We start from the raw sequence: 24041 nt of genomic DNA, 5'->3' as shown, positions 1-24041 counted from the left end.
AGGAAGGAAGGAAGGAAGGAAGGAAGGAAGGAAGGAAGGAAGGAAGGAAGGAAGGAAGGAAGGAAGGAAGGGATACATTGAACTTTCAAGAGGAGAAAACAGAACTGAGGTTACCAGAGGTGGGAAAGGGGGAGGGAAAGGCAGGTTAAGGGGGAATTTGTAAAGGGCCACAAAAATCAGTTCCATTGTATAATGTTGAAAATACTAATTATCCTTATTTGAACGTCACATATTGCACACAGGTATTGATATTGATATACCTGTGTACCCCACAGATATGTACAATCAACTGTTTCAATTAAAGAAAAAAGAATTTCTTATGCAGTCAAGTAAGCTCCTTATTCTGTGGTTAAGGATTTGTAAGTGAATCCAAGATTATAGCAGTATGTGTTGAGAAGCTCTTAAAGGAATAGTTTGGAAACATCTACCATTATTTAAAACAGTGCATGCCTTTTACTTTGCTATGCAAGTATTATGGGCAAATATATATAAGTAAGTCCTAAAATGATTACTTTCTTTTTCGCCTGTAAAGAGAACTATTTTAAGTTAAATCAACAGGATTTTAATAATCAAAGGCATTATAGTAGTATCAAGTGCTTTTTAGAGTATTTAGTTCTAGAATACAATAAAAAAGTTCTGATAAAACATAACCATTCCATTTTATTTCTTTTCTCCCCAGAGAAAAGTTGCTGTTTTAAAGAATTATAGAGAAGAACTGAATTTTGAAAAAATGCTTGAGACCATAGGTAAGACTTACTCCTTTCTGCCTACTTTTGTAAGAATTGAAACTCCTTCCACTAGTATCTTTGAAATATTGTATGTTGTACATCACAAGATTCTGTCTGTAGTAACTTAGATTTAAAAAGTTTTTACCCACTAGCGCTGTATTTGGGTAATGTGTTTCTGTATTTGGACAGTTTCACCTGAAGTATTATAAAAAACAAATCACTTGTAAGAAAAGTTAAATACACATGAGATATTCTACCAATTATGTGTTTTAATAAAGCTTAATGTAAGCTCAGTTCTTATTTATGAACTCAATTCTGGTTAATGATTGTTTCTGGATAGCACCAGAAAACTTAACAGCATTTTCAGTACTGAAAGAAGATCATTACTTTTCCTTTTATTTGTGGCAAGTGGAGAATTACTGACCTCTGCTTTTAATTGGAAAAAAGAGAAAGTATCAAACATTTAGGCTGACAAACTTCATTTAAGGCAGTTTAATTTCAACATAAAATAATTTATATTGAAATAACCAGATTTCCCAGGCTTATATGTTAAATCTTTTTTTCTCCACTGCTCTTTAGTTTTATAGAAACTGGTTTGTAGAACTATTTAACAGGTATATCAGGTCTGGTACATACCTGCAATCATCTGACACCCCAGTCTCTTACCAGATAGCTCTTTGTGTAAGACTGTTGGAAAGTGTCTGGATTTCCAGTCTGGCACCTTGTTGATTATTGCTGATACCTTGACAGCTGTGAGTTACGAGAGTTGGTGGCAGTAAAGGAAGAAGGAACCTGATTTTGTGATCGTGGGTATCATTACTGTGGTTTTTGTTCCTGGTACTCTGCTGGTAATGAAAATTCAGGGATGTGCTTTTCCTTCATCACACATTTTATACTGAAGTTGTACAACATAAAGACTACTATTCCACATAGGAAAGTTTCTACAAGATAGTGGAAAGGAAAGGGGAAATATAGAATTGTTTAAACCATTACATTCTAGTCTTTACTGTATTCTGTTAACTATTACTGAGTTGCATGTCTTCCAAGAATTGACATGGGAATAAATATTATATTTGTATTCTGAAATACCAGAGGAAATAGGACCCAGAATAAAATTCTCATGTGTGTCTTTATCATTGTTTGCTTTTAAAATTCTGCATGTGATTAAATATTTTTTGTTTTACTTTGTGTGTGTGTGTACGTGTGTGGACTTGTGGTCAATATCAATTTGTGTTTTAATTACCCCATTTCTGTGTAATTCCAGATTTGGTGCTATTGAAACTATCTCTGGTGATGATTTCCACTGTTTTTGATTACTGTGATATGGAAAACATATTTTAATAGATATACTTGTTACTATCATGAATCTGTTAGAGCATATATCTGAACAATACCTTTTTTTTAAAAAAAAACAAATTTGGCTTCACTTATAAGAAAGTTTAAGTTTATGTTTATATGTATGTGTTACTTGTTACTATCATGAATCTGTTAGGGCATATATCTGAACAATACCTTTTTTTAAAAAAAAAACAAATTTGGCTTCACTTATAAGAAAGTTTAAGTTTATGTTTATATGTATGTGTTTCAGGGAGATGTTTTTAACTATTATTTGTGGTAGAAACTGTCTGGTGGAAGTATGCTTGTGTGAGATATTAGAATCTATTAGGACACAACTTACTCAAAATATTTACTTTTGCAACTTTGTGCCTGATTAATGAAGTGCTGGATAACTATTTGAATTGGATTAGTTTGAAGCATATGTAAATATGCTATTTAATTTGCTATTTTCCAGGGTATGATCCCTTTACTGCCAGCTGCCAAAAAAATTTTGCTGTTTTATTTTGGGGAGAGAAATTTAAAGTATTAAGAAGAACATAATTTTGTGCTTTTTGTTCATTTGTACTCAATTTAAAAAATTTGTGCTTTTTGTACCATTTTGTTCTCAGTTAAAAAGACAATTTTGTGCACTTGAAAGGAGTTATTTTAAGATTTCTACAAGCTTGAAATCCTCATAGGTTTGACATCTGTCCTTTGAATCTTATTGGCTAATACTGCTTTTTGGTATAGACAAAAATCGGGCCCTGCAGGCAGCAGAGCGCTTGCAGGCCAAACTTCGAGAACGGGGGGATATAGCAAATGAAGACAAACTGAGCCTTCTGAAGTCAGTCCTGCAGAGCCCGCTCTTCAGTCAGATTCTGCACCTTCAGACTTCTGTACAGCAGCTGAAAGACCAGGTAAGACATCATTCAACCAAGCGGCATTCACAGCATGGCACAAATCTTGTGAAAGGCTCCTGATTTTCAGAAAGGCTGATTTTTGCATGTGTTAATGAATAGTAAATGCAGTCATTTAAACTTCCAGACGAGACATTCAGATTCACTGTGGCTTTTTCCTCCTGGTTATTTTTGTAATGGTTGTTGCTGTATATTGTAGATGATATGACATTGTGTTGAAAGCTGTGCGGATGCTGAAGAATGAGTTCCTACAGGAGAAGGGGATGATAAAAATGTTTTGAGTGGATGGCTGTGGACTTGGTTTCCATGATCACCAAGGCTCATTGTTCATGTGAACTTGCTCATTCAGATTCAGACACTCAGTGCACTTATAAGATTTTAGATAAGCCTGGATTTGCATGTGTAATCATGTGTGTGAGGAAGGGAAATCACTTCTATTTTGACAGTAAAAGGAATAATTACATTGTCATCAGTTAGAGGAATTGCAGTTCTCACTTCTTAAAAGAGTGTAAGTAGCAATTGCTTCCATGACAGCATCAGATGGTGATAAACATTAGAACTTCTAAATGTAACACGGTGGTTTTTTTCCTGTAAAAATTATGAACATTAAAAATTATAAGCATTTATATTAAAATTGAAACATCACAATGACAAGATAGAAACTGAAGTCAGATGTTCTTTGAACTTAGTTTAATCACCATTTCTCAGGTTTTTAAAAAAATATTTGTTATCTTCACAAAGTTTGAAGTCAATCTAATTATACCTTCTATCTAGGTTAGTGTTCACTCTCATTTTTTTTTTTAGCATTAATTTAATGGTTATGGATGACTTCCTAGCAAATATTCTGCCTTAAAAGGTTAAAAATGAAACTTGAGGACTAGTTTTATAATTCAGTGAAAGATGGTTTCAATAAAAAATCTCACAAGATGTGCCAAATGTAAAAGAACACATAGTAGTAATAGAGAAGGAATTTGCTTAATGTCATGTAACTTCTTAATATAGGTATTTTGGTAGTGGGAAAAAAAAAAACGTAAAACAAGAAGAATCTTCACAAATATTTCTCTGTAGTGTATTTCTTATTTTTTTTTTTCCTTTTTGTCTTTTTTCGTGACCGGCAACGGATCGCAACCCTCAGTGTCGTGCCCGTACCGGACCGGGACTGGCAATGGGATCGCAACCCTCGGTGTTGCGCCCGCACCTCGCTCAGCCAGTGAGCGGCCGGTCTGTATGTGGGATCCGAACCCTCGGCGGGAGTGCCGCCGCGCTCCCAAACGGCGCACTGTAGCAGTGCGCCACCGGGCCGGCCCCTGTAGTGTATTTCTACTTAATGATTTTAAAAGTCATGATCATGAATTTGAAAGTGTTTTTGTTATATGTAGTTGTGTTTATCCCCTTTGCAGGTTATTGAAAAGACTGATTTTCCATGCTGATTTTCAGAATGGATTGGAAAGCTTCTGGACAAAAAATATCTTGAACATGAGCATATTTTTTTTTTATTGAAACGTTGTGGATTATACATTTTTGTTGTATACGGAGTTGATGTTGTACTGTGTACAATATGTGATGATCAACTTAGGATAATTAGCATATTCATTACAAAACGTCATCATTCTTTGTGTCCATTAACCAATATCTCACTTACCCCTCTCCAACTCCCCTTTCCCACCTCTTGTAACCATGGTTCTGTTCTCTCCTGCTGAAAGTTCAACTTATTATTGTGATTGTTCTTTCCTTCCCTCTCTCACTTCCTTCCTTCCTTTTTTATTTTTTAGCTCCCACTTAGGAGCAAGGACATGTGGTATTTCTCTTTCTGTGCCTGGCTTGTTTCACATAACATAATTTTCTCCAAGCTCATTCATGTTGCTGTGAGTGGCAGAATTTCATTCTTTTTTATTGCTGAGTAGTATTGCACTGTGTATATCTACCACATTTTCCTTATCCGGTCCTCCATAAATGGACATTTAGGTTGGTTCCATTACTTAGCTGTTGTAAATAGTGCTGTGATAAACATGGGAGTGCAGGTATCTCTTTGACATGATGGTTTCCTTTCCTTTGGGTATATACTCAGTGGTGGCATTGCTGGATAGTATGGTAGTTCTATCTTTAGTTGTTTGTAAAACCTCCAAACTCTTTTTCATAATGGCTATACTAATTTTCAATCCCACCAGCAGTGTAGAAGGATTCCCCTTTCTCCGCATCCTTGCCAGCATTTGTTACTCTCTTTTCATAATAGCCAGTCTAACTGGGATGAGTTCATATATCATTGTAATATTGATTTGCATTTCCCTGATGATTAGTGATGATGAGTATTTTTTCATGTACTTGTTGGCCATTTGTTTGTTTTCCTTTGAAAAATGTCTACTCAGCTCTTTTGCCCATTTTTTAAATTGGATTATTTGGTTTTTTACTATTGTTTGAGTTCCTTGTATATTCTGGATATTAATCCCGTGTTGGATTTACAATTATTTTCTCCCATTCTCTAGGTTGCCTTTTTACTCTGTTGATTGTTTCCTTTGCTGTACAAAAGCTTTTTTGTTTGATATGATCCCATTTATTTATTTTTTTCTCTTGTTGCCTGTGCTTTTGGAGTCTTACTCATAAAGTCTCTGCCCACTCCTACATACTGAAGTGTTTCCCATATGTTTTATTCTAGGAGTTTTACAGTTTCAGGTCTTATATTTAAGTCTTTAATATATTTTGAGTTGATTTTGGTATATGGTGGATCTGTAGATCACTTTGGGTAGTATGGACATTTTCACAATGTTAATTCTTCCAATCCAGGAGCATGGAAAGTCTTTACATCTTTTTGTGTCCTCTTTAATTTCTTTCAGGAATGTTTTATAGTTCTCATTGTAGAGCTCTTTTCACCTGCGTGGTTAAATTTATTCCTAGTTATTTATTTATTATTCTGGGGGGGGGGTAGCTGTTATAAATGCGCTTGTTTTTAAATTTCTTTTTCTACTAGTTTGTTGTTGGAGTATAAAAACACTACTGATTTTTGTGTATTAATTTTGTATACTGCAACCTTACTGAATTTGTTTATCAGCTCTCAGAGTTTTTTGGTAGAGTCTTTTAGTTTTTCTCTATATAGGATCATGTCATCTGCAAAGAGGGATAATTTGACTTTGTTTTCTTCCAATCTGGATGCTCTTTCTTTCTTTCTTTTGCCTGATTGCTCTGGCAAGTACTTCCAATACTACGTTAAATAGAAGTGGTGAGAGTGGTAATCCTTGTCTTGTTCCTGCTCTTAAAGAAAAAGATTTCAGCTTTTCTCCATTTAGGATGATATCGGTGGTGGGTTTGTCATATATAGCTTTTATTGTGTTGAGTTACTTTCCTTCTATATGTAATTTGTTGACAGTCTTTTTAATGAAGGGAGGTTGAATTTTGTCAAATGCTTTTTCTTCATCTATTGTGATAATCATATGCTTTCTGTCCTTGATTTTGTTAATGTGGTGTATCATATTTATTGATCTACATTATGTTGAACTATCCTTGCATCACTAGGATGAATCCCACGTCATCATGATGTATAATCTTTTTGACGTGCTGTTGTATTTTGTATGATAATATTTTTTGAGGATTTTTGTGTTGATGTTCATCAAGGATATTGGCCTGTACTTTTCTTTTTTGTTATATCTCTGTCTTCTTTTGTTATTAGGGTGTTGCTGGCCTCAAAGAATGAGTCTGGGAGAATGGCCTCTGTTTCAGTGTTTTGAAATAGTTTGGAAAGGATTTGTATTTTTCTTTAAAGGTTTCGTAGAATTCAGCAGTGAAGCCATCTGGTCCTAGGTTTTTCTTTGTTTGGAGACTACTGATTACTACTTCAGGGTCATAGCTAGCTACTGGTCTGTTCAGATTTTCTATTTCTTCTTGGTTCAGTCTTGGAAGTTTGTATGTGTCTAGAAACTTATTCATTTCCTCTAGGTTTTCAAGTTTGTTGGCATATAGGTGTTCATAATAGTCTCTAATGATTGTGTTTCTATGGTATTGGTTGTAATGTCTCCTTTTTTCATTTCTGATTTTTGTTATTTGTGTCTTCTCTCTTTTTTTAGTCTAGCTAATTGTTTATCTATTTTGTTTATCTTCTCAAAAAACCAACTTTTTGTTTCATTGATCTTTTGTATCTTTTATTGGTGTCTGTTTCACTTAGTTCTGCTCTCATTTAATTATTTCTCTCCATCTACTGATCTTGAGGCTAGATTGTTCTTGTTTTTCTAATCCTTTGAGGTGTAACATTAAGTTGTTTATTTGAAGTCTTTCTATTCTTTTGAAGTAAGCATTTGCAATAAACTTCCCTCTTAGCACTACTTTTGTTATATCTCATAGGTTTTGGTATGATGTGCCTTTATTTTCATTTATTTCAAGAAATTTTTAAATTTCCTGTTTAGTTTCTTCTTTGGCCCATAGGCCATTCAGGAACTTGTTTAATTTCTGTGTATTTGTATAGTGTCCAACATTTCGCTTGTTACTAATTTCGAGTTTTAATCCATTGTGGTCTGGAAGATACATGAAATGATTTCAGTTTTTGAAAATTTGTTGAGACTTGCTTTATGACCTAATATGTGGTCTAGCCTGGAGAATGTTCCATGTACTGATGAGAAGAATATATATTCTTTAGCTGTTGGATGAAATGTTCAGTAGATGTTTGACAAGTTCTCTTGGTCTAAAGTGTATTTTAAATCCTGTATTTTTCTGATCTGTTGCCTAGATGTTCTGTCCAATGTCAAGAGAGGGGTGTTGAGGTCCCCAATTATTGTATTGGAGTCTGTCTCTCTGTTTGGGTCTAATAGTGTTTTTTTATGTATCTGTGTGGTCCAATGCTGAGTGTGTATATATTTATGATTTTTATAGCCTCTTACTGGATAGATCTCTCTTTATCATTATATAATGACCTTCTTTCCTCTTTTTTATGGTTTTTGGTTTAAAGTGTATTTTATCTGATATTAGAATAGCTACTCTTGCTCATTTGGATTTCCATTTGTTTGATGTGGCCAGTGTTGAAGCGGAGATGGTAATGAACTACTCGGAGACAATGACAGTTGCAACTGAAGGGCTAAAAGCAACCATTCACTAAGTAAGTGAAGGCCTAGAGTCAAAGTACAATGGATATTTATTATGAAAGCTGTGAGAAAAGTATGCGAGCAGGGATAAAGGTGGGGGAGCCCCTGGGGCAGAACTTCCTGAAATTTATTTGAACAGACTATACTGCATACTCCCTTGAGTTCAAGGACCCTGTGTAAGCAGCAGTTTCTAACAGCTGGTGTTATCAACTTGAGAAACACTGTGTGCAACATGTCCCTCATGGGTACTGGCATCATGTATCTCTTCTGGCTGCGGCCAGAGGTAATGACCATTCTCTTAGCAGAACATATCACAAGATGTTAACCTCCTACAGTGTGGTATATGTTTTTCTATCCCTTTACTATTAATGTATGTGAGTCTTTACAGGTGAGGTGCATTTCTTGTAGGCAGCATAAAGTTGTGTCTAGATTTTTCTTCCATTCAGCCAGTCTGTGTCTTTTCAGTGGGGAATTTAATCAGTTTATGTTTGGGGTTGTTATTGACATGTATTGTCTTACTTCTTGAATTTTATTGATTTTTGTGTGGTTGTTTTAAACATCTTTTGTTCCTTTTCCTTTTTTCATTTTTCTTAGGTATTTGTTGGTTTTTTGAATTGGTAAGATAGCTTCTTTCCCTTTCTCAGTTGCATGTCTACTCTACTAGTGGATTTTGTTCTTTCTTGTGCATTCATGGTGGTGATTATCATGTTTTGGATTTCATATGAAGGACTCCCTTGAGGATTTCTTGTGGGGCTGGTTGTGTGGTGGTTAACTCCCAGTTTTTGTTTGTCTGGGAAATATACATTTCCCCTTCATTTTTGAAAGACAGGCTTGCTGGGTATAGTATTCTTGGCTGGCAGTTTTTTGTTTGAATGTATCATCCCACTCTCTTGGCCTATACGGTTTCTGTTGAGAAATCTGCTGTTAGTCTGACAGGGACTGTGTTATAGTTGACTTGATGCTTTTCCCTTGCTCTTTTTTCTTGTTGTTGATTCTCTTTTTGTCTTTTACTTTTGACAGTTTAACAAAATTGTGTCTCAGAGAGGACGTTTTTGGATTGAATCTGAATGGGGATCTTTGAGCCTGTTGGATGTGGAGGTCCACATCTCTCCCAATACCTGGAAGGTTTTCTGCTGTTATTTTGTTCAATATTTATTCAGTTTTTTTTCCTTTCTCCGCCCCTTCCAGAACACCCATAATTCGGACATTTGTATGCTTAGGGTTGTCTGACAGCTCCTATATGTTTTCTTCATATTTTTTGATTCTTTTTTCTTTTTTTGTGTGTATGCCTGTGTTATTTTTAAAAGCCTGTGTTCAAAGTCAGAAATTCTTTCTTCTGCTTGCTCTAGCCTATTGCATAAGTTCTCAGTTGTATTTTTTATTTTGTTGAATGAATCCTTCAGTTCTATGACTTCTACTATGTTCTTTTCTAAGCTATTAATCTCTTTATAAAGTTCCTCCTTCAGATCCTGGATTATTTTCTTTTTCATTTCATTGTTTTGTCTATCTGAGGTTTCTTGTATAATATTGAATTTCATTAAGATTGTTTCTCAAAATTCTTTTTCGGTCATTTTGTAGGTTTTCTGTTGTTTGAGATCTGGTACTGGAGAATTATTGTATTCCTTTGGGGGTGTCACATTTTCTTGTTTTTCTTTTTTATTATTTTATTTTTTTGTATTTGTAGTATCCCTATGATAACGTTTGAGCATTTGGTTGAGCAGTTGCTTCTTCTAATATTCAGGAGTGGCTTATGAGGAGAGAGATTCCCTCCTGTAGATATGTTTTATATTGACCATTGGGTAGGATGTTTTAGTTTTGGTTCAAAATACATGCAGTAGTATAGATTCTGTATGGTTACTTCGACTGTATTCAGCATCAGAGTTGACTATGAGTGCCTCCATTGCCTAGGCACTGGAATACTCAGTAGTGTTTTGCTGAAGTGAGGGACACTAGATTGTGTCAGCAAGGTTGTAGGCAATATCTTGGGTTCTTGGGAGGAGTTCCTGGATGCCCTATCGCTCCTTGGCTGAGGTGAGTGACCGTGGGTGGACTTGCTGGCACCTGGGCTAGTGTTCTGGGACCCTGATAATTGATCTGGAGTGATTGGAAGGTCCTCAGCTTAAATGGATGACCCTTGTGGGGTTTCTGGGGGTTGAGGTTAGGACCTTATGCTTTGAGAGGGAAAATGGGGTGCTTAACAACCCCTCTTCTAGAGTGGGGGATTCAGTGGTTTCACTAGGGGTCTGGGCAGAGCCCTGTATCCCCATGGGAGGTGTTGAGGTACTCTGTTCCTTTGTTGTTGAAGTGGTCTACATTGGGGGGTGTCACTGGATTTCTGTGTGGGGCCATGTACTCTCAGGAGGGACACTGGAATGGTCTGCAGTACCACTGTGAAGTGGGATAGTCTGGGTGAGGTATTAGCAGTTTTGGGTGGTAGCCTTCACCCCCAAGAGGAATGCTGTGGCTCTCCATAGCTGTTCCGCTGAGTGGCCACTCTTGGTGAGGCCACTGCAGTTGTGGACAGGCCCCTGTGGTCCAAAGAGCATTATGGGACACTCTGGATCTCATAAGCTTAGGTGGGCTGCCCCACACGAGGTCACTGAGGTTGTGTCTGGGCTGCTGTGCCCCCAACAGTGATGCTGATCCCTCAGAAGCCCCCTTGCTGTGGTGGGTAGCCCTAGGCAGGTTCATTGGTGCTGCGGGCATGTGCCTGTGCCTGAGAGAGGAGTATAAGTCCTTTCTGTAGCTGCCTGCATTGCACAGGAACCTCACCAACAAAGGTGAGGTTGCCATCAGTAGCTGGCACCCTGATTAGGCAGTTTTATGACTCTGTAAAGTGCATGCCGACTCCCTTTGTCCTGAGGACGCTTGCTGCACTGGACTGCCGTTTCCCAGGGTGCAGGACACTGTGTGGACACAGGTGTGAGCAAACAAGTGCAGCGATGTGGCCACAGGGGAGTGAAACTACTGTGGGGGGCCAGACAGAAATGGTTCTGGATGTTGGGGCTAATCTCAAATCTGTGACCACTTCAGAAATCTAGGGCCTGGGTGAGTGGTGGTGGTTTAGCATGTGCCCCTCCCTGGGTTGGTTTGATTGTGTGTGCTGGCAGGAGTTCCCAGAACCAGGAGCCAGGCCCCAGAGGCTGCCCCTGAGAGAGGTGTGTAGGTTCTCCTCCTCCTACTCATGGCTATAAATATTGTACAGGCTATGAGTATGTATACGGGCGTCCCGCCAAGGAATGTGGGGTCACCAGCCATGGGCACTGGACCTGAATTAGCCTTTTTCTAGGTGTGGAGGGTGTACGCATGACCCCTCCATCCTGAGGGTGGCACCCTCACCACACTGGACTGTCTGTTCCCAAAGCGCAGGTAAGCATGATTTAGACGTGGAAAATTGTCTGCTTTTTTAGAGAGTGTAAAGAGGTAGAACACATGTCTTCTCCCCTTATTGTATTATTTGAAATTATGATTACAATGAGAGGACAAGTTGAGGCAAAAAGAGTACTAGCAAATATGTTAGGAAATACCACCAACCTAGGGTGATAACTTGACATTTCCCTTTTAGCCAGCCTTATGTAAGGGGACTGGTGTTTGTACATACTGTGTCTGATGAAATGAGGAGACAAACGAACCTACTTGTTGAGCTTGTTTTGCCATTTCCAAGTGGAAGTAGGATATGGGCTCTAAGACTGTTTAGATCCCATGTGATTCAGATGAAACCTACTTGGAAATCTATTGACCATAATATTGTCAAGCTTCATATTCTGTGACTAAGTGCAATATGATCAGATTGTTTTATTAGTGATATATGCTGATATATTTCAACAGTAGCTAAATTGTGAGGTCTGCAAATTCTATAGGCATGTTTTACATGTCTTCGGACTTTTGGCTCCTTGGTCACCCCTTCATATGGAGGAGAAAACTATTACTGAGAGGAACTAAGGAAAACGTCTAGCTCACACCTTGTTTATTGCAGTGGCTTAGACTTCTCACAGTTTCTGTGACTCTTCATTTTAACCTCCATTCTTTACTAATTCAATTCCATTTATCTACCAGTTTTTTTTTTCTTGTATGACTAGAGTAAAATTTTAAAAACATGCATTATTTTCTATTTTCAAATTTAAATGTAAATGTTATAGATTTTGTCAAGTTAGTTGTAAATTTTCTATGTAGTTTACCAACTGCTAATTTATTAATATTTATAATTTAATAATTAATTAATGCACCTAAGGAATGAAATTTGTTTCGTGCTTTTAAACCAGTAGCTACACAAATATGACCAATGGCTACCTTTTATTTATTACCTTATACCTAGATTTTTTTTTTTTTTTTTCCTTTTTGTCTTTTTTTTTTACTGACCGGTAGCAGGATCGCAACCCTCGGTGTTGCGCCCGCACCGCGCTCAGCCAGTGAGCGGGAACCGGTCTCCACATGGGATCCGAACCCTCAGCGGGAGTGCCGCCACGCTCCCAAGCGGCGCACTCTCCAGTGCGCCACCAGGCCGGCCCCCTAGATTGTTTTTAAATGTATAATTTTGTGTTCATGACAGGTGCGAATTACTCTGTCCATTTTTTTTTTTACTATTACTAGAAAATTTGACCCTTCTGATTCTTCCCCTCCATTCATTCTGTCTTCTAGAGAAACAAAGGGAGTAATTGAAAAGCCTGAGGTATGCGCAACATGTTGGAGAACACGATCATGTTGCATTAATGACAGATACTGACATGCCATGTTGACTCAAACCTACGATTATTTTTTCCCTCAGATCCTTCTCGTTACCTTTATTCAGTAATGTTTAATTTTTCCAATTTGCTTCTTCAGTATTAAGGCTGCCCTTAGAAGTCAAACTATTTCCCTTTGGCAAATTAAACACTTGACAAGTGTGTAACTGAGAGGGCAAAAAAGCCATGCCCTGAAGAGATGTGCTATTTAAATATTGTCAAAAATATTAACAGGTTTGAGAGTATAATTGATGCCTCTGTTTAACTCTGCCACATTGTGTATTGTTCTAATGCCAGCTAAAAGGATGTGTGCTATTAAACCCGAATAATCTCTAATAGGTCCAGTTCATTTCCTCTTGCACGATTCCTGTTTAAGTGAAGAGGGAAAAAAAAAAAAAAAAAAGAACCGTGACTGTCAGTGATCTGTCAAATGCAAATTCTCAAGTAGTGTCCTCACTGTCACCTAGTCATCTCAGCTAATAACTACAGGGCTCAATGTGTATTCATGACAAAAATCCAGCTATTGTGGGGAAAATAAACATGTTAGCAGTTTAATAATAGAAACCTGTCAGCCTTGAGGATATTGGATTTGCATATATTTCTATGAAGTTTTTCCAGTTCAATATAGGTCGATACTTCTTTCCTGATTAATTGACCTTCCTTGCCTTATGAATTGACCACGTACATTAAACTAATATTTTTACCCTGAGTTATTTCTAGGAAAACTGTGAATTAAAATTATTAATTTCAATAGAAATTTAAGGCCAATACTTAGAAATTGACATTGCTAAGATTATTTTTAAAACTCTGGCAACAGAGACCAATTCTAAGATTGGAGAAGTGTTGTGGATAACTCAGGTTACAAAAGCTGCTTGTATAAGAAATAAACCTTGGGGCACAGAATATTCAGGACTCTCCTTGTCAGTGATCTCGTCTTTTTGGAGTGTGACATTTTGTTGTTTTGTTATTGTTTGTTTAATATTTCCAGGTTCCTAGTTCATTTACTTTCATCCCCCAAAGTGGTGGCTTATCCACATATCATCTAGACGAATAGTGTATATGAACACAAAATTAAGCCAGATTTTTCTTTGGAAATTTTATGACATCTCTTGAAATAACTGATGAGATGCTGGGTTAACATAGAATCAAAGTTGGAAATTGTTGTTCAGTGTTGAGTAGAATTATTAGATCATTTTTTTCCATTTTTATTCTCAGAATGTGATTTTCATGGCATAACATTTTTGTTTTGCATTTTTATGTTTGTAAGTTTTACCTGTTCACATTCCAAAAAAATTTGAAACAACTTCTGATGGTAAACATATTGAATAATGGATGATTATTAAAGATAAACCTAAAGAAAGACCAAATAATATCACAGAACTAGATATACCAAAGATCTTAGGTTACTAAACAGTATATAATTTAATTTCAATTTCCCAGGATCAAAAGCAAAAAGAACAACTGAAGGGTTATATATTGTTCATTCTGAGACATCATTCAGTGAATCAAATATTCCCTTGACAATGGGAGGGTTATTTCATGGATGCTTTTATAAAAGGCTCATATTCATTTATTGAACCTTTATTGAACACCCAAATCAATAACAATACAATGAATAATAAGATCAAGGTTCTCACTGTCTAGAGGGGAAAACAGGACATAGAAAAACAAGAAGGTGAGTGGCGTAAAAGGAAGGAATGAGTAACTTTGACTGGAAGAAAACTTCACCCAAAATGTAAGAAGGGTCTTGAAAAATGAATAGCAGTTTTCTGTAGAGGTAGGGCAAATTATTTCAGGTAGAGGGAGCAATATGTACAGGGTTATAGAACAGTTGTTTTCAACTGAGGATGATTTTATACTTTTTCTTCCCAGGGGACACTTGGCAATGTCTTCATTTTTGAATGTCATAACTGGGGGGGTGCAGGAGCTACTCCTGGACATAATGGGTGGAGTTCAGTGATCATGCTGAACACCCTTCAGTGCACAGCACAGCCCCCCATAACAGGGAATTATTGGGTTTATAATGTCTGCAGTCCTGAGGTTGAGAAACCCTGGTACAGAGTCACATACAGACCTATATTACCAGAGCAATTATATTATATGCGGGGTATTGGCTGGAGATGAAACTATGGAGTCAGACTGTGAAGAACCTTTTTACGGTACTCTTTTTTTGTTTGTATATCATTATTTTTGTGTATTCAACTTTCTGGGAAATTGTTTTTGTTTGTATATCATTATTTTTGTGTATTCAACTTTCTGGGAAATTGTTTTTGTTTGTATATCATTATTTTTGTGTATTCAACTTTCTGGGAAATTGTTTTTGTTTGTATATCATTATCTTTGTGTATTCAACTTTCTGGGAAATTGTATCAACTTTATCTTCTAACCCTTCTATTAATACAATATTTTAGCACTTATTTTATTTTATTTCTCCACTTTTCTTTATTGTGGTAAAAACACATAACATAAAATTAAGGTAAGGGTTTTAATGACATTTGGATAAGTAAGACCTTTGATTATAATTGTAAAATACATGAATTCTTCTTCAAAAGAATGCTTCTTTTATCTTCCTAATACTGAGAACACAGCATCACATCCTGATTTAGTGGTGCTTTTCTGTAAAGGGCACCTGAGGTAATGTACACACTCTCTCTCTCTCTCTCTCTGTCTCTCCATATATATATGTGTGTGTGTGTGTGTGTATATATGTGTGTGTGTGTGTGTGTGTGTGTGTGTGTGCGTGTGTGTATATATGTGTGTGTGTGTGTGTATATATATATGTGTGTGTGTGTGTGTGTATATATGTGTGTGTGTGTGTGTGTGTGTGTGTGTGTGCGTGTGTGTGTATATATATATATATATATTTTTTTTTTCCCTGATGCTCTGTCTTAAAACAGGAGCAAATTTAAAAAAACCTAGTGATACAGATGGTCAACTTGCATTTCAGAGGGTCACTTTCACATATCTGAGATAAGCGGGGGGTGGTAGGTACAACACACACTATCCTGGGGCATGCCTGAAGAGTCTCTATTCTGTAGGTAAAGATATAAAGAGTGTTAAATCAAGTTCATGGCCAAAGTGTTGAGGTGTTCTGCTTTTAAGTAGTAGCATCAGCAGCTCGGATAATTTCTTAAATTTATATTTTTTAGATTAATGGAAAGGAGAAATTTTGGTAACTGTCAACTTTGTTGCTCTGTTCTGACTTTGGTAATCAAAAAGATGCTGTTTTATGTGATTTGTGTTTTAAAGAGTAGAATACCTATGTTTTCCCAGCTTTGTTTTATAACTTTTATATAAATGATAAAAACATGACCCTTTCCCTGTAGTTTCTAATTTCAGGCTGAAATGAAGATGATTCATCTGTAGTTTTGCTATCAGTAAAGAGAAAGTGATGCCGTCTCCCAAGAATGTCTAGGTTAAATTATAACTTGGTGTTGGTGGAGGTAGGGAGGACAGAAAGAAAGAAAATATGCTTTGATCCCATTAACAGGAATTATCTAAAAATGGAATGGAATTTTTCCCAGTTTATGTTGCTTTTCAAAATGAAAAAAAAAATTTTTCTTACCTTTGAGGTAGTTTTACTTTCATGAAAGAACATTTCAGCCACCTAACAGGAAAGTACCTATTTCTTGAGACTCTATTGTACATTATCTAAGAGAAGTTAAAAGAGAAGGAGCGATTCTTTTGTTTTTGCATTTACCATGAAGTTTATTTTCTGTAGGAATTTCAAATACTTTATTTTTGGTACAATAACAGCTTTTAAATGTTTGTTCCTTTAACTAAAAGTTTGTAAATATAGAGCCTTTGAAGGGACTAAAATTCTTGTTTTATCCTGGGCGAGACAGCACTGTTCAAGCTTTTTATACAGTACTAGATTAAAATGCAACACCATCTTGCTATTGGGTATGCATGTGTGTCTAAAACAGCAAATGGTGCTAATTGTATGGTATTTTTGTGACAAACTTAAATGGTCTTTGGAGAAGAAAGAAAAAAATGTGAAATTTACTGGGTATAACTGAAATGAGTTTTTTATTTTTTTAAGCCAAGAATTTAGGAACAATAGAGATTGTTTCATTTTCATTTGAAGCTATAGGAACAACTGTTACCTTTAAGAAGCCCTTACGTGCTATGGACTTTGTCTCATTTAACTAGTCCATCAGTTCTCTGTGGCAGATTTTATCCCAGTTTTGTCCATTAAGGAAATTGGGGCATAGAAAGGTTATATAACTTAACCTGGTCCACACAATAATTTATTGGTAGACTTAGAAGAATTCAGGCCTGTCTGACTCTGAAGCCAGTGCTTTTTATACTTTTAATTTATACTTTCTGAACCCTTAGTTCTCTATGTAAAAGAACAAATAAGATGAAAGAACAGTTAATAGCATTCCTAAAGAGAAATTTGCTTATATTAATATCTTATCAACTCAAATTCATTAACATTTACCATTTCACTTAAATTCCCCCCACAGATTATAATCAGAATCTTTTAAATGTGAACCAAAACTTTCATTTTGGTTTTATTTATAATTATGCTAGACTTTAAAGGTAAACATTTACCATTTCACTTAAATTCCCCCCACAGATTATAATCAGAATTTTAAAAATGTGAACCAAAACTTTCATTTTGGTTTTATTTATAATTATGCTAGACTTTAAAGGTAAAGTAAATGACTCGGATAAAGATAGTAGTGGAATGGAGAGTCAATGTGACAAAGTAACATCACTCTTCTTGTGTACATTCCTGTAGAATTATACTTGTCTATAAGACTTCATTTAATTTTTATTTTTCTCTAAGCAGATTGTGAACAGTGAATCAGTTTTATTCGTCTTCCAGAAATGTGGGACTGGTAGGAAAAACACTGCAAAAATTCTAATGTGTTATTTGTGTAAATTTTTAATTTCTAAATTATGGCTTGTCTTGGCATTTCAAATAGATTAATTTATTTGATTTTGATACCGTCATTGCTCTAATGTAGAAAATTTCAACATACTTTGATAAGAATATCATTTTTGCTGAAGTTGCATTCCTTAAATTTTTTCCCTTGGAAAACACAGAATTGTTGGGATTTAAATAAAGAAAAGACATTCTGCAAATATACATAAACACACATGCCTAGACTGTGGTGTATATGTTGTGCTCCACTTGCCATTTGTTCTTAACAAGCTCTTTAAAAGGAGCTTTAGAGTTACAGTCCTGCCTGTGTATCTGTAGGGGATTGGTTCCAGGACCCCCCTGTAGATACCAAAAGCCATGGATGCTCAAGTCCTTCATATAAAATGACGTAGTATTCACACATCCCCCTGAATACTTTGTCATCTCTTGATTAAACATCTAATATCATATAAATGCTATGCAGATGGTTGTTATACTGTATTGTCTTGGGAATAATGACAAGAAAAAAGTTTGTATGTGTTCAGTACAGATTCATTTTTTTTTCCAAATATTTTCGATTTGTGGTTGGTTGAATCCATGGATGTGGAACCCACAGATATGGGTATGTGGAACTCATAGATAAAGAGAGCTGACTGTAATTGTATTTCACATTTGTTTGAAATTCATTTACTACTTCTGGGATAAAATCCATGCCATATTCATCTTTGAATACCTTGCACCTTAAATAATACTTTACTCAGGCTTGAAAATTATTGCTTAATTAATGAATACTTGAGTATTCTTAAATATTCAAAACTGTTGTGTATTAGTTGTTTATCTTATTCTAGAGAAATAATTTTTGACTTAAATTAACTAAAAAGCTGAAATTACTTTGGAGACCCTCTGCTTTTTTAGTAACTATATTGAAAAGGTACATTACTCACCATCATCATCATCATAGCAACTAACATGTATTAAGTTGTTACTATGTTCCAGAAACTATTTTTGTTATAGTTACGCATTTCATCATTACAACAATACTATAAAGTAGGGAATATGATTTTCCTCATTTTACAGATAAGGAAATGGAGGCACAGAGAGTTTAAGTGGTGGATCTAGTATTTGAACCCAGGCAGGCTGACTCCAAAGTCCAGGTCTTAATCATACACCAGGTCTGTATCATTTTTCATTTTATTGTCTTCCAAACAACAGAGTGAGAATAATTTAAGAATTTCCTGGTGATTTGAGGGCTTCTTATGATTATCTGATTATCTGATTTCAGATTGTGGCAATGTAGTCTAGTAGTATTTGGAGACAGAGATGGTCCAGATTTATACGCTGATGCTGATACTTATTAGTAGGTTATCTTAAGTAAGAGTTTATTCTTAAGATGAATATATACATATTTATATAGATAATATTCACCGAGACTTTCTTTTTTTCCATTTAGTTGTAAAATAGAAACTAAATAACATGGCTCCAAAAGATCTAAAGTACAAGCCTGGTACAAGTACTCAGTAAATATTCTCATCTATCAAATATTCTCTGTAAATCTATTCATCTGTCTTGCTCTTTGAATTTTTTTTTTGTACCCATGCATAATTTTATATCACAATGGGCATTAGGAAAATTTGAAAAATGGAAAAAACACATTTCACGTTTCATTATATAATATTGAAAAATTATACATTCTAATAATACTTTTGGTCTTATCAACCGTCTTTAAAGACTTTGGAAAGGTGTCAAGCTCAGGGTGGCAGATACAAGTGTGCCAAAATTCTAATTTTCACTTAAAAGCTCAAATTTTACTTTGGCATCAATTACAGTCAGTTATTTTCCTTGAAGTTACAGGCTCACTTTGTTCATTTTTGAGAAAATATCTTTCATATACCCAAGTCTGTATAATCATAGTTTGATTTTCAGTTTTTTTTTCTTCAAATATGATAGTCATGAAAAAAGCAGCTAGTTCAGCTTGCAACTCAAATTAGTGCTTTTTCTTGAGGCAACTATTGTTATTTACTATGTAGTAGAAGTGCTTTATATTTCCTGACCATTTCAAAACACAGAATATTAAAAAGACATGCACTCAAGGGTCAAGGTTTAATAAAATTAATAATTTTTACTACATCATCAGGAAATTTTTTAAGTGATTGGGAAATAGACTATTGCTCTTGATGAGGGGAGCTGAAGAGAATTTTTTTTTCAGCCTACCACAGACAACCCCCCGATATTAATAATAAAAAATAAAGATACTGTAAAAAAAAAATCAAACGTTTGAAAAGAGCCCATTATTTTTGAAATTAAAATTCAGTGGAAACTCAGAGAATAGGTAAAAAAAATCCTGTCATGTTTTACTTCATTGTAGGACTTAACTGTTTTTAGATGGTAAACAAACTTTCTTTAATAATAATAAAGTAAAGAGTTTAAAACAAAGCTATGATTGTTTTAACTTCAAATTATTTTCCAATTTTTACCCAAGTTTTATATGTATTTTATAAAATGGGTGGGGAGGGGGAGTCTAGATCTTTTCACTTCAGGGTACTTCTAAAGATTTTTGTGTCATTTAGGCCTTCTTTAAAAAAGCATTTTATAAAGTACACATGGAGTACTCTGCATTATGCTGCCTGAGCCCAAGATTTTAGTGCAGTATGCTTTGTGGATTTTCATAAGTAGCTTTTATTATGTAGTTTCAAGAATAAATAAAATCTTCCTATATGCAGCTTTTAGTGAAATCTAAAATATTGTAAAATAAAATAACGTGCTAAGTGGCCATTCACTTAAGTAGCCAAAATTGTAAAGAAGCACAAAGTCTATATTTTATACTTGATGTTGTCATTTAATAGGCCATAGCGATCAGCATTGTTTTTGGTAGATTATTGATCATCCATATATACCTTCCTAAATATCAAAAAGGAAAAATCAAGAGTCTTACATACTCTTTAATTCATTTCCTTCTTTAGGTTTTAAATGTTCTTTGCCTTCCCTCTTGAGTTTCATGGTTGATAGTTTATCCTTTTTAGCACAGTGGAATTTTGAAACAAATATGCCTCTGCCATTCTGCACTTGTGTGTATATAGGGGCAGGTGCAGAAAATTTACCCTTGATTATGCAAAATGACTCTTGAACATTTTTGGGTTAGAGAATTATTTTCTTAATTGAATACCCTTATCTTTTAAAATTTATCAGCTGATGATAGTCAAAGGCAACTTTAAGAATATTTAAAAAATTATAACGTGGGTTCATTACCACTGTCTGATTTGCTATTCAAGAATTCATAGCTATGAAAAAAAAGGTATTCTTTCTCAGTTGTTGAGTGAACTAAGCCTGGTGGAATAATTTTATGGGATATCTAACATGTTAGTGATTATGGAAAGCATTTTGTCCCCTTAATTACTGTCCCCATTACCTAGGTAGAGTCCAATGTCTCAGACATTTTAGATATTTAATAAATATTTGAAGGAATGAAAGGAAGTTCTCACAGAAAATGTAAAATTATGCTTATTCCATCTGAAAATGTTTTTCCTCCTTACAACTTACTCCTCCATTTTGTATCTCGTTTAGTTCAGGAGCTAAAAGCTACTTTATGTCCAAAATAGTTTCGTCACATTAAGCTAATCCCCTTTGAACATGCAACTCAATTTCTTTAATTAGCTTTAAAAATAAGGATCATTAAGTGTGAGTGCCACCATCAATTACTGTACATGAACTTGCCTGTTCAATAATGCATCAGAGCTGTGCTCTAATCAGTATTTCACTGAAAGATTTATGGAAAAGGTGGCCTCCCTAGGTTCCAAACTCGAAGTGAAGTCCTGTTATGTCTAATTTTTTTTTTCTTGTAATTGCTACCATTTTGGGTACTGTATTGCATTGAATACTCTCAGCATCCTATTTATCTTTGCATTTCATACTTGGGATCAATTTCAGAGAGTGTTTTACTGCATTTTTGTAAATTTATAGGAAGTTAAGCATGTTTATTTGCAAGAGAAAAAAAGTGCAGATTTAAAAAAAAAAAGTCTGCATTTCTAAGAGGTGTACCTGTTATGGAAAACTCCCCAGAAAATGCCTTATTTCTTATATGTTACAGGGTAATAAATAAACAAAAAATTGGGAAAGTGAACTAGCAATGTATGTTTGTAAAATTGTATAAAATCTACCAAAACTGGGTTGTAAAAGGAATGGTCATTTTTCCTTGCTCATTTAATTCAAGATAACATATATTTTAGCTTTCAAACTATAGAAATATAATACTCATCAATTATACATAAACATCTGGGTCATTTTGTTTTTATTGCTATATTATGCATTCAGAATAAGTCAAAATAACAAGACCCCAAAACAGGTTTTGCTTGCTCATTTAATTCAAGATAACATATATTTTAGCTTTCAAACTATAGAAATATAATACTCATCAATTATACATAAACATCTGGGTCATTTTGCTTTTATTGCTATATTATGCATTCAGAATAAGTCAAAATAACAAGACCCCAAAACAGGTTTTGATAATATACAAAAAGTGCTTTAGGAAATTACATTTGATACTAAACGATCATTTTTATAGACGATTACTTAAATACTTCTGGAAAGATTGATTCCAGCCATTAAAACAGAGCTAATAGTATTAACTTTCTTTCCAGTTAACAACCCAGAGGGGATAGATGAAACATAAATAGTCAGTGTTTCAGTATTTCATAGCAGATTTAGTTAAGTGAATGTACATATTTGAAAATATCCTATTGGGTTATAATTAAGTGCATTATATCATATTTATTTGGTCAAATACTTAAGAGTATGATTTCTAAGTATTTCTGGAATGACATTAATTTTATGGGGTAGATTTTATTGTTGAAAAAATATAGAAACAATTTATAATTTTGAAATCTCATAATTACATCAGCCTTGTACCAGGATGGGTCAAAATACTTTAGTGTACAAGTATAACAAAATGATTACTTTTCTTCTTATGATTTGGTGTGCAATTAAATGATTAGAAGTTTTAAAAATTCATAATCTTTGAGGAAGAAAACTTTAAGAGTGCTACAGAGGCTAAAACACATTTGCTGAGGATTTATCTTTACTTGAGCATTTGTTAAAGCATTCATTCTGGGAACGGGAATTAGCCAGCTGAATCCATATCAAGCCTGTGGGGGGGTCATCCATCATAGTAATAGACTAGACTTCATCTTTAAATATCCAGTTCCTATATTCTCCTTCATTTTAAGGTGAACTCCTGGTCATTGAACTTTAAATTCAGAGTTGCGGTCAGAGAAGGGTTAGCTTGATATATAAAGGCTGTTGCCACCACCTGCTTTCTTTAAGAGGAGTGTGTTTTTATGTTATTCATTGGAATGTTCCAGTTCTGGGCTCTGATTATATGTCTTATTTTGGGAACTTTAAAAAATTGAAGAACAGCATATAGTAAAGGGAAAAATATGTAGCTCAAGGACTTTATTTTATTTTATTACAAATTGAATAGTACACATGTAGCCTTTTCCCCCAAAGGAATCACTATTTTGACTTTTATCTCACAGGCAAGTTTTTGAATTTTATGTACATGCTGTTTGAATATATATGCTTTGTGCCTAGCTTCCTTTGTCTTAAACTTTGTGTCTGTGAGGTTCATTCATATTGTATGTAGCTGTAGTTCTTTTTCATTTTCCATTATAGGAACATACTAGAATATATTTTGTCTTTTGTTGATGGCATTCCCCCCCACCCCCATTTTTTAGCTGTTATAAAAAAAAAAAAGCTGCTGTGAGCATTCTAGTATTTATCTTTTGATGCTCATAACTATGCATTTCTTTTGTATATTTACTTTAGAGTGAAATTTCTGGGTCCTAAGGTGTGTATTCAGCTTTTGTAGATTCTGCCAAGCTATTTTCCAAAGTGGATGTAGGTTACTCTCTCACTACAGTGTATGAAAATTCTTGTTATTCTTGCTCTGCACCATTGCTTACATTTGATATTGCCAGCTTTAAATTTATTTTTTCCAATTTTAGCCACTCTGGGAGATATGTTGTAGTATTTATCATATTATTGTTTTAATTTGTATTTTTCTGATGGCTGATGAGGTTGAATACCTTTTTATATACTTATTGGTCATGTGGATATCCTTTGTGAAGTTCTTGTTTTTTACCCATTTTTCTATTGATTTGTCAGGCTTTTTCTTATTGATTTGCAAGTGTTCTTTATATATTCTGAATACTACTTCTTTGTGGGACATTTGTGTGGTAACTATTTTCTCCTGCTTTGTGTTTTGCCATTTACTCTCTTAATTGTGTCTTTTAATGACCAGTTTTTTTTTATTTCTTTTATTTTAATAAAGTCCAGTTTCTCAAAATTTCTTTTAGGGGTATTTGGGTTTTTTTTCTTTTTTCCTCTACTTAAGAAATCTTTGACTGAGCCAAGAATATAGAGATTTT

General features: G+C 34.8%; 1 protein-coding gene across 1 annotated transcript in view; it reads left to right on the top strand.

Moving 5' to 3' along the window:
• LOC103600808 (multiple PDZ domain protein-like) overlaps positions 1 to 24041 on the top strand; it is a gene marked incomplete at its 3' end in the record, with an annotated part of 63065 nt that overhangs the window by 27474 nt on the left and 11550 nt on the right. Inside the window, exons 2-3 of the mRNA XM_008585143.1 lie at positions 680 to 746; positions 2796 to 2962. Coding sequence (XP_008583365.1) covers positions 680 to 746; positions 2796 to 2962 — 234 coding nt within the window. The remainder of the gene's footprint in view (positions 1 to 679; positions 747 to 2795; positions 2963 to 24041) is intronic.

Source organism: Galeopterus variegatus, unplaced genomic scaffold (assembly GCF_000696425.1).
Source record: "Galeopterus variegatus unplaced genomic scaffold, G_variegatus-3.0.2 Scaffold3471, whole genome shotgun sequence".
NCBI classification, from domain to species: domain Eukaryota; kingdom Metazoa; phylum Chordata; class Mammalia; order Dermoptera; family Cynocephalidae; genus Galeopterus; species Galeopterus variegatus.
Note: the sequence above shows the minus strand (reverse complement) of the source record. Positions and strands in the feature narration are given on the sequence as shown.